We start from the raw sequence: 11,956 nt of genomic DNA on the forward strand, positions 1-11,956 counted from the left end.
TTATCACCATTGCCAAAATAAAGTCAGTACAAACTGGCCAGAGTGATGACTTTACTTGGATTGCTTGTTATGTACAACGTCACAATCTCATGATCTCCTTGTTTTTCAGCCTTGTATTTCGCCATGTGAATCACTTTAAGCAGTATTCCTCATCTTGAACAGTTGATAGATGGAAACATGGTCGATCAAGATTATTGCATTAATTTTGAGCTTGTTAAGAAACAACTGCGAAGTTTAAAAAATGATAAGGCTCCTGGGCCAGATAATGATCCTCAAGGGTTTTGAAAGAGGTTAAGGATTGAATATGTGAGATACTTGGTATTATTTTTTGCAAGTACTTGAATAGTAGACAGGTGCCAAAGGATTGGAAATTAGCTAATGTCACTCCTCTTTTCAAGGGAGGTAATAAAAACTGTCCCAGTAATCATAGGCCTGTTAGTCTGATAAAAAATGCTTTGCAAAGTCATTTAACAAAGCTAAGACAGTTATATTTTCCTAACAGGGTAGTTGGCCTCTGGAATGGATTGCCTTCGGATATTGCGGGGGCAGTAAATTTAAGAATTTAATAGCTATATGAATGATAAGGGCTAGCTTTAAGATTTCAAAACTTTATTTATTTAATAGTTTTAGTTTAGAAGATGGGATAGCAGAGATGGACCATTAGATCCTTTGTTGTCCCTAAACATTATGTTATGTTATACGTACATTAGTGGAGTGTGTTCAGCGGCATATCACAGCTTGAATCATGTACTATCCAATATGCAGCCATGTTTAACCATATGATATCAAAACCTCGAAAGATATAATTAAAATTCTGTCATGTTACTCTGATATTTCATACAATTATAGATGCCGCCACCATATTTTATCGGTTTCTGTTCTAAAAATGGCAGCAACAAGGAGATTACAAAAGGTTAGTATATGATAATGCAAAGTACACGGTTTTATAGTTATTTTTTTAATAACAGAATATATTTTCTATTATAAATTTGTGTTATATAAAAATTATGATGAAGTTAAAGTAATATTGTATCAAATGTAAGTAACGGTTAATATTAATTGTACCTAGCCTAGGAACTAATGTAGGCCTAAAAAGTAAAAGGCTAAATTAAAATCTTAACTATATACATAAATAACAAAGCATTCTTCTAGCTTGAACAACATTTCGAAGAGAAGGAAAGTCTGTAGTATTTTTAAAGGCAGATTGTGAGGAATTACATAATCATTATTTTTTCCTTCAGATAATGAAAATTGAAATATAAGGTCTGTTGGAACTTGGTCATGTCAGTACACATTTATTAAGTTTCAAGTTACATTTACATACCTTCTTAGTTCTATAATAATAACTTACGAGTTTCGTAAATAAATTTTGTGTAATAATCTTGTCTAAGCTTAAACTATAATGGTTAATGTAACTCAACAGTAACATGCTTTGTGGAGGTGGTTATTGTTGATTGGCATGTGACGTAGGTATTGTTAATGTGTTTAGAATTTATATGTAAATACATATAATTTTTAGTAATTAAGTCTGGTAAAGAGCATATACTTAGATCAAAGCAAATAAATCTGTGTTCATTATAAACATATAACTTTTTCCAGTATTTCTTTAAATATGTTACTGTGTTTTGCAATCTCTTCCTCCAACATACTGTTCAAAAAGCTATATACATGATGGATGTTTTACGTGGTGAATGTCCAATGGCTATGGATATATACACATAGGCCAAAGATATTGCTAACAGTGAGGGCACCTAACCTGATAAAAAAATACATTATAATTTTTATAAGAGAATGTAAAAAAGAAAAAATACATATTTAATTAGCTATACCATGGTGATTTTTTTATTTACTTTCAAAAGCTAAAAACAAATCTAAAAAACATTTCACTTCATATAAGAAAACATAAGAAAGAAATTATTCCAACAGGTTCGAATCTAACACCCTACCCCACAATACAGAAGCTAATGCCTTTGGCTATTACACAACATAGCCTCACTAAGTGTTGTGAAAGGTGAATACTTGTGAACACAAGCAACCATAATGTAGTGTAAATTTATTTCACTTCTGTATTTCTTTTCATTGTTAAGTGCATCTTGTTCGCCTCAAGTTTTTACATACACATGAGCTAGCAAGTTCTGAAAACATATAACTGTCACTCGTTTCATTTTTCTATTAAACCTGCAGAAGAACAGTTGTATAAAATGTCATTGGATATAATAAATGTATTTTCATTTCAATGTTGTGTTTTTATAGTGATTTTATTTCATTGCATTTATTTGTTATCTTTGGGTATGGTACATGTAAATTATCCACAATTACTACTGTCCTGGTCTATTTTAATTGAAAATCAATTCATGCAACTCTGTAGTAAAAAAAAAAGAGGCTTTCAGCCTATAAAACATAGGCTTTAAGGGAAGTAAGTATGCTGTAAGAATGGAAGAAACAATGCATATTTGTAAAATAATAGATATTAAATTAAAAAACTGAAAGTAACTTAATTGTTTATTTGATAGAATGCATGAAAAGTGTTCTCTTTTTTTTAATAGTGGTGGATAGTGCAATGTAATAATGTTTATTTTATTTTTTAAAATTCTACCTGCCTACCATAATTATTCCTGGCAGTGTCACCATAAACATAAATTTTTCTTTTGTCTAATGCCAGTAAGCATCTTTTCTTTACTGAAATTCACATTTTGGTAAGGAAAAGAAATAAGTAAATAATCAATTAGTAAAAATAATGATTTGAGTGGATATTTTTGAAATTTGAATGTACTTGTATGTGATCATGTCTCACTTATAGACAAAATGCTATTTCAAGAACTTTGTATGTGGTTAAATTATGTTCTGATGTATGCATTTTAGAATACAAAAAATATTTCAAGCACTAGAATAGAATGTCTCAGAACTACTATAATTTATCTGGCTTTCTAACTAACCTATAAATAGGTTTAAAATATTATATTTGTGCTTGAAGCAATGTCTATAGTGAAGCTCTCCCAGTGAACTATTGGCTTTGATTGGCAAAACATAACTGACAAGAGTTAAAAATCTATAAATGAGAAGTCAGAGCATTACTGTGTCATGTGACTCAGAGGTGCAGATTGATAGTTTTTTTTTAATATTTCATGTTGAAATTAAGACATGGAAAGTTAGATAAAATAAAAATGTTAACTATATATTATGTTTTGATGTCAGGTTTATTAACATACATTAATAATAAATTAGACATTAAATTTTGAATGTAACTTTGTTAAAAATGGTTGTGACTTGTGCATTTTGCCTCTGACCCTCCTGTGTCTGAAAGGTTAAGCATGCTGGGAAATAATATTTGGAAAGCTTTGCGTGACTTTATTAAAGAATGTTTAAGTTTAGATTGTAGACAGGGAAACCTTTTATCTTGAGAGCCAGTTTTGTGGATTTTGGAGGACATAAGATGAACAAAATGATTAGTAATATTGAAAATAAATTTATCTTATTTTATGCCTACAGTATAAGGCTTTGCAGTAAACTGTTATAACTGGAAGCCTTGGTGGAAGCTAACATGTTAGATACAAGTGTGATTAGCAGTCATTGTTAAATGAAGATCATGATGTCTTTCATAGAGAACATATCAATTTTTTTTGTTTGTTTGTTAGAAGTAATATCTGAGGTTTAAAAAATGTGAAGTGTATTTGAATTAAGTTTATTGAAAGAAAAGATACTTACTGGTGTTTTCTATAAGTTTCCTGTTCCAGATATTGACATTTGTAGGAGCATTTACAGGCAGCTTAGTTAAGTTGTCAACAGAAACAGGCTTGTTATTATTTTATTATTAGGGGCTAATCTTGTGTTAGAAAAGAAACAGACACCAAAATTTAAAACCTTTCTTATTAGCTTAAACAACTTAAAACCGAATTTCACTGTAGTAGCCTGTCACTCTCTCCAATGTGACGATATACTTGTTATAGTAAGGGAACCAGAATTTCACACCACTGTCTTCTCAGTGTGGGACTCTAAGATATCTCTTCTGTGAAGAGGGGAGTAATGTTTATGAAATTAACATTTTCCTTACCTGTAAACGTATTTCAGATATATGCCTCACCAAAGAACCACCAATCCTTTCCACTTCCTGTCTTTTTTTGCCTCATCAAGAATGAACATTTGATAACAAAAAATGTTCAAGGAGAGTGCTGCACTTGGAGCATGTGTCATCCTCTTATTGGTGAAGGATTTATGGTCTAATGCTGATTGCATCATAGAGTGGCACAGTATAGGTTATTATGTGTAGGGACGGGAGTTTCATTGAAAGGCTTGATACATTTGCAAAAATTTTTGGCAGTGGCATGAGGTATTTGCTATCTGTTTGGTGGATAGGTGAATATCTATCTGAAATAAATTTTCACATAAAGAAAATTTTAACTTCATATAATTATAAGCATAATTTGTATAATAGTGGTACTATGTTAATAATACATAACATTTATTATGGATAAACAGATCAATTTTGGTGATAAATGACAGTGACAATTACATTTTGTTCCTTACATTGGTTAATTTAGTTTATTGTAATGTACTTTAAGATAGAGAGAGAGTATATGTAAACAACTGAGGACACTTGTAGCGGCAACAATTGAGCAGGGTAATAATTATGTAGCTTGTACATATGTCTTACTATAGTCCTTCCTCTAAATTTAACCAAACTGAGAATATATAAATAATTACTATTTGGTACTATACACATGACATATGAAAATTAACATTTGCTAGTAAAAAGAATAACACTGTGAATGTAAATTTTTGTTCAGATATTTTATGTTCGCACTGCTTTTTTCACTTAGGAACTCCAGGATATAAGAAAGTCATCCACAAAATCATTCCGAAACATACAAGTAGATGAAAACAACATCTTAGTGTGGCAGGGACTAATATTACCTGTAAGTAGTGATTGGAATGGATACTTTTATTATTTTGTTTCATTTATCAAATGTTTGAACACCTGGATAACAAAGCTCATTTTTCATATCCTATATCTTAAGTATAGATGGGTTGTGTTTCTATCATTAGTCATTATAAGGTAAAGCAGAGGTCATATGTCAATAAATAAAAGAACCATTACTATTTTAGTGTGGTAATTACTTTACCTTTCCTACAGGATAATCCTCCATACAATAAAGGAGCTTTCCGTATAGAGATAAACTTTCCTGCAGAATACCCATTTAAGCCTCCAAAGATTACATTTCGTACAAAGATCTACCACCCAAATATTGATGAAAAAGGCCAGGTGTGTCTACCCATCATTAGTGCTGAACACTGGAAACCAGCCACAAAGACAGATCAAGGTAAAGGGGTTAACATAGATATATTTATTTTTAATGTAATAGTTAAATAGATAACGTATTTTATACTTGTGCAGCAAGTTACAATATCAAATCAGTTTTGCAAGATTTCTTTTAAGAAATTAGTCAGAAACTGAATTCTGTACTATACTATAATACCTATACCAAACCGTAAAAAAAACCCATTAGGACACTCACCCATAGTACCTGAGCACATGTAGCAGATTTTTGAGTGAAGGTATGAAAACAGTTTTAAACATGGTGTCCTGGGATCCCAAGGGGGACAGAAATACAAAATATAATGCCAGATTTGGATTCAACCACTCTTAAAACCTACTCTCAGATCCCCATTTTGCCTGGGCATTTTACTCACTCTGGTACTGAACAGGGGCTACACCATATAGATAAGGATACCCCTGGACCATCCCAGTTCACCTGCTAACTCTAGAACTATGGGTGAGTTTTCATGTGATAGAATAATGCTTTTATACAAAGGTATACATGTAAATAATAATCCTTGGCATCAGAAATATATCTGGGTCTGAATATTGAAAGTAATACTTACACTTCAAAGTGTTTAAAATTTACATAATCGTACAATGAGTTACAATTGTTTTGATTGGTTCTGTTTTCAGATATGAACTTAGATATTATAGTAAGTTTTTGATGTTCTGTGTGTTTTCTGACTTTAGTAATTCAAGCACTAGTAGCTCTAGTCAATGATCCAGAACCTGAACATCCTTTAAGAGCAGATTTAGCTGAAGAATATACCAAGGACAAGAAGAAGTTCTTGAAGAATGCTGAGGAATTTACAAAAAAGTTTTCTGAGAAAAGGCCAGCCGATTAAGCAAAAACTTCTATTCAGGCATCATATAAAGAACACATAAACCCATTATATTGAATCAACAAAATTGTGCTCAACATTACATGGTAATGGATTCCAAAATGACTGCCAATCAATCAGCACCTGAGAAAGAAGTTTACTTGCCATTTAGAGGAAACTCATACCACCTATGTATTTTTTACTGGTTTGGATCCTGAATCAGCTGTTGTGATAATATCAAGTGGAAATTTCTGATGATGTTTACCTTCTTATGGTTGATACATTTTCAATTTAGTTTTTTTTTTTTGTTAATATAAGTTGTATTAAAGAGCACATTTATACATTAGGTAAGTCAGTTACTTATATGCTGATAGCTGGTTCGTTGTGGAATCCAGTGGATATTAATAATTAAAGGTTTTAACTTAATAATGTTAAACTTTTGTTTATTTTCTCCACTCTTAAAGTAACTTGGAAATCTTTACCTTTTTTTTTTTTGAGTAAGAAAGTGCATGTCTGCAAAATGTGTGTAACTTAGTAATACCAAACGTTTAGTCACCTAATTATTTAGGCAGACATTAGGAGAGATAAGGTGTAATTAGACTGCAGTAGTGTTTTTTGCACTTGTAAATAGGTAAAAAGAAGCTTGGGATAGTATTGCTACAGGATCTTTCATGACATATGTAATCTCAGTTTTGTAGTAATTCTTACTCTAGTTTAGAGCAATATATTAATTTAAGATTTTTTTTTTTACAGCTTTCATCAAATTGATGATGTCTTTACTATGTAAATGTAGGTCCAGTTTTGTTATGGCTATTCTAACATAATTTTAACTGAGTAACTTTTCTGTTTATAATAAAAGTTCAGTTGACAAAGGTTGAGCTAAGGTTTAAAACTGTTTATTATGAAGCCATTGGTAACCAAAAATTGTGTACATGCTAAAGGATCATGCAGACAGTGTGATTAAACATTTTAAGAGAAGGGTATAAAAAAAAATGTTCACATACCTTATTTGTTAAACTTTTTTCAGTTTAGGGATTGGAAACTTACTAAAGCCTCCAATGACCCTCGTTTATGTATGTTTCATTAGCCTTGATATTTGACTAGGCCCCTTCTGTGTGATTGTCATCTGGTTATCCACATGCAGGACAAGACCACTTTACAGTTTTGGGCAAAAAAACACTCGCAGAGCAGAGAACACTGTTAACTAACACAATCACAGCAATTGCTGAACATTCTGAATAGATACCAGCATAGCCCATGGCAAGCAGTTGGCAAAGTTTGGTTACTTATGACCCTAAAGCTTAAACTTCATTTTCTGAAAATCACAGTGTAATGCTCCTGCTCTTATGAGTATGTTGTTGGCATTGTTATAAATTCTGTACAACACTACATATGAAGCTTCATTCAGTATTCATTGAGAGATATCATCTCTGGGGGACTTGCTAGCATTCAAAACTTTAAGAGAATACAAATTATCTGTGGGGAAGCAGTTCATGCAAGTTATCAATTAAATCAGATCTAGATATGGTGTGCCAATTTTTCACACAGGCAGAATGTTTTGCATAATATGTGCTTTGCATTAACATGGCCTCTCAATTAATGTCTTGTTTGTTATTTAACACAAATAAATTCAGTTAAGAAAACTGATATTCTGTACTGTTAAATACTAAAAAGTTAATTATATATGTGTTGAAAATGTGATTTTACTATTAACATGATATAGGCACAGCTAAACATGAGAAACTGATATTGCAGTAAATTTACCTGAATTATGGTACTTAATTTTATTTCAATGGTCATAATTAGTGATTTGTGTACATTTATATGTGCATCTGATAGTAAATAGAAATGGTTATTATCAGTGACTTCTGATCAAAACGAGCTACCTAACCGATCAGAACTAAAAATTAACCCAGTGCTTAATGTAGCTAATTTAATATACTTGCTTAATTAGGAATATGCAGTAAACTTCTAATCATTAGAGTGTGTTTGTTCATCAGTTGGGATCCCTAACTGTTATCAATAATCTAAAATGGTAGAAAGAATGCTGATTTTGATAAAATCTATTTATAATGATGTTGTTATTGAAGTGTACCACAGAATAATGTGAGATATGTCTATATATATATAAATAATTGTATTTATTTTGTTGGTTTTTAAGAAGAGCTTTGACATGACTTTGGTTTCCAGATAGTGTATGTAGAACCTACATGTAAGAAAAAAATTTAGATAATCCTTATTGGCTACAGATTTCTATAATTCTGTGTAATTGTTAAGAAGAAAGTAAAGATAGTTTAAATCTCCCCAGACTTTCGTTAATAATTTTTTTTTTTAATTTTACATTTTCAAATGTTCTCGTATTTCATTAATAAATGCTCATATTTTTTCAGTACGTAGAAGGGTATGAGAACATTGTAGTTCTGAAATGATCTTACCTCATCACCCAAAGCTATCTTGATCCTGGAATGCCCTCTAACCATTGCTAAAATTTTTCACTATCAGTGCACCAGTCTTTTATGTCATTTCAGAACCTGTGACTCCCCTCCACCCTTTATACTAGCACAGCTAGCTCCCTCTACTATTCTAGAGTAATCCTCACTTTCTCAATTGGCATTCTAGTGTATAGATATTTGTTATAACTCACTGTCCATGTCACTACGAACGTTTGATTGTGCATGATCACAAATTTATATCAATTTCAACTTCTTCTGTTTCCATTGTTTCTACTCGTTTGTTTTAGAAGTATTTCTTTTTCCACATTCTAACGTGTTAATATAGTGGATGATGTACTTCCCACAATTGGTTCTGACACGAGTCCTCAGATCTCAGGGTCAACCACATTCTAAGGAAGCACAGGCTTTGGTTCATGGGGTGTTCATGTCTTATGCTCAGCCAACGATTTTTTCCTTTTATGATACAAAGTTTTGAGAGAAAGGATATAACTATGGAGTGAAAATTTCTTTCTATGGCACTTTCCACCTGTTACCATGCCTCCATGTAATCTCCTGGGGTAGGTATTGTTCTTTTTCCTGGGAGATCTGTGGTAAATTTTCAGCATGTATTCCTCACTCCCATATACCCATGTTTGTGTGAGCTTATTGTGGATTGACCTAATTTCTGCACATGATAATTTAGGTCTTTCATGCCTTCTTTGCTCAGTATTTGGCAAGTTTGATTTTTATAGGGGTAGGTTTCACTTTTGTGTCTTATTGATTCTTTGAGTGGACTTGTAAATAAGTTCTATACTTACATGTCTTTTGTACTTTGAATGTTTCTTATCGATTTAAGTTTTAGATCAAATTTCATAGTTTTTCAAGGTTGTTAGACATGAGTACTTTCTCTAAGTAGGTTTAGTTTGTCTGTTTTTTTGCTACACTTCATGACAGTACCTGTGTGTTCTACGGGTTCTGTCTGAAGGTTTCTGCCGTCAGTTCCACTCCTTCCCTCCTCCTCAGGATTGTACTTCTTCCACTCTTGGTTTTATCATATGTTGCCTGGGTGGACTGCACTTGTTGATCACAAATTCCTTATGCACTTCCACTGGATGGAATGCACTTGGCATAATCCGACATATCCCAATATGTTTGCCCAGGCAGGCCACACTTGGCCAATTTATTTAATATTATATAACCAAGGTGCTTCCCCTGGATGTTTTTGGCCTGGTTGGACTGCACTTGTTGATTTCACAAGCTTATGCAAGTTACTTCCACTAAACGTTTTTGCCCAGATGGACTGCACTTGGCTTATACCTATACAGTTCACAGCCCTTCAGCCCTAGCCACATTTTATTTTGTTTACTCTGACACCATACCATGGCTTACTATCACTATGTTTGGTACAATGGCCCGTACATATGTGGACGATGGTATGACATGTCTTTTGACAATAGGCTGGTTACAAAAACCCACAAGAACATACTTATGTCTGTAATTTTTTCTTCATCCTATGTATCCAAGGCACTTCCCCTGAATGTTTTTCCTGGGAGGATCGCACTTGACGTACTCTGATGTTACCCAAGACACTACCTTTGGCACATACTTATACAGGCCCGTTGTCACTTCCACACTAGACTTCCCATGTTTGTTAACACCTCTTTTCCGAATGCATTGGTGCCTGCCAATTCAATTCCATCCTCTTTTTGTTCCTGTGTTAATTATTGAGTGAAGACCATACCCATTCCAGAAGTAGTGCTATACTGTACAGGTGTGTTTTCTTTTCATATTCTTGCACATCTGTTCTTTCAGTGAGGTCACTTTCTGCTTGATATTGATGTGCCTTCACTGGCCCCTCCACCTTTGGGTGAGAGTAGATAAGACCATTTCGAAATTAACATTTTCTTACACTGAAAACGTATTTCTGATAGGTACTTACCTCCACTTCCCACCGATATGCCGATGTTTCTGGTTTGTACCTGCCAATTCTCAAAAATCTAGAACAGTAGAGGGAGCTAGCTGTGTTAGTATAGAGGTCACAGTATGGTTGGTGGAGGGTAGTCACATGATCAGCACATGTTCTGAAATGGCACAAAACTGATGGGGTATAAAAGACTGGTGCACTGTTAGCAAAAAATTTTAGCAATGCTTATAGGGCAGTCCAGGATTGAGATAGCTGTGGGTGATAGGAGGTAAGTACCTATTGGAAATACAGTTTCAGTGTAAGAAAATATTAACTTTCTAGAGCCCTGTTTATTTATGTTTCACTGAACACAAACCATAAATGTACTATCTTTATGAAAAAAAACGTGATTACATCATATACTGATATTTTTCACTAACAGGAGACATTTATTTGTCAAATTCTCAAATGAAAAGTTCAACTCTTAAAAGACATTTTGAAAAAGTTGACAATTTAGCTTACAACAGTTGCCTCTTAGAAAATAGTCACTTATAAAGAAGCATTAAAACTTAAGTTTCCAGCATGGACTTGTTTCTTCTAATAGTTGTCAGTTATAACTGGGAACAGACAAGTTCATTCATACATCTTGGGAGTGGAAGCTTGTTGTGAAAGAGAGACTTTCGATGACTTCCTTATTTCAGTCACACAGAAGAATGTGTACAAAATCATTAAAGGGTTAAGCACATATATTTAAATTGGTTTTTACCTGTTATAAGACATTAGTCTTAGGCCTATTACATTTTTAATATAATCCCTTAGGGATTTTCAAAAATTACAAAAGTGTATGATAATATTTTGTCAAATACATTTCATCAATTCAAATATAATTGTAGTCAGAATTTCTTGTCACCAAGTACATGATCTCTGTAATGCTGACATTATGAAATCAGCCACTTTCTGTCATCAAAACAAAGTTTGGTTCAATGCACCTATGAAAAGTATTAAAACTGGATCCAAGTCCCATAAAACAATAAATTCACCCGTTAAAAGCAAAATAAAATCAATTACATTTATTCTGATGTTTACTCACACCATACTTCATCTGCCAACAATGTTGCACTGAGCATATTTTTAAAATCTGGCTCTCCAAACATTAGCCCACTGATCATTTGTATATAAACAGAAGCTGGATTTGTTATCAACAGTACAGGTGCTTATTTGCCAATACTTATGTTGGGAAAAAGCTGAGTGGTTGACTACTGGGCTGAAGTAGGTCTTCTCGACATCTTGCTGGATATGTAGTGTTTTTCTGAAAACTGAATCCTTCAATAAAACAGCAAAGGATCAAATCTAAAATGTGGTTCTGTCTTTTGATAGTGGTTAGTACATACGGAATGTCCAGAATAGTTTTGCATTCAAACTGTATAATATACACCTGGAAAAAAGTTAAGCACCCCCAAATATTTTTCAGGATTGCTTATTG

The 11,956-nt window shown here is 32.9% G+C and overlaps 1 protein-coding gene across 1 annotated transcript; it reads left to right on the forward strand.

The window, feature by feature from the left end:
• Nucleotides 1–865: 865 nt before the first annotated feature.
• LOC106457727 (ubiquitin-conjugating enzyme E2 L3-like) lies at nt 866–8,445 on the forward strand. The gene is made up of 4 exons (XM_013917170.2): nt 866–913; nt 4,818–4,913; nt 5,132–5,318; nt 6,008–8,445. The coding sequence occupies exons 1-4, from the start codon at nt 887–889 to the stop codon at nt 6,160–6,162; spliced, it is 465 nt and encodes a 154-aa protein (XP_013772624.1). The 5' UTR covers nt 866–886; the 3' UTR covers nt 6,163–8,445.
• The last annotated feature ends 3,511 nt before the right edge of the window (nt 8,446–11,956 follow it).

Source organism: Limulus polyphemus, unplaced genomic scaffold (assembly GCF_000517525.1).
Source record: "Limulus polyphemus unplaced genomic scaffold, Limulus_polyphemus-2.1.2 Scaffold366, whole genome shotgun sequence".
NCBI classification, from domain to species: Eukaryota; Metazoa; Arthropoda; class Merostomata; order Xiphosura; family Limulidae; genus Limulus; species Limulus polyphemus.

Excerpts from the sequence above, each read along its gene's own strand:
- LOC106457727 (XM_013917170.2), top strand. The coding sequence starts at position 887 with ATGGCAGCAACAAGGAGATTACAAAAG. Across the intron at positions 914-4,817 it reads CAACAAGGAGATTACAAAAG|GAACTCCAGGATATAAGAAA; the intron begins GTTAGTATATGA and ends TTTTTCACTTAG. Across the intron at positions 4,914-5,131 it reads GGCAGGGACTAATATTACCT|GATAATCCTCCATACAATAA; the intron begins GTAAGTAGTGAT and ends CCTTTCCTACAG.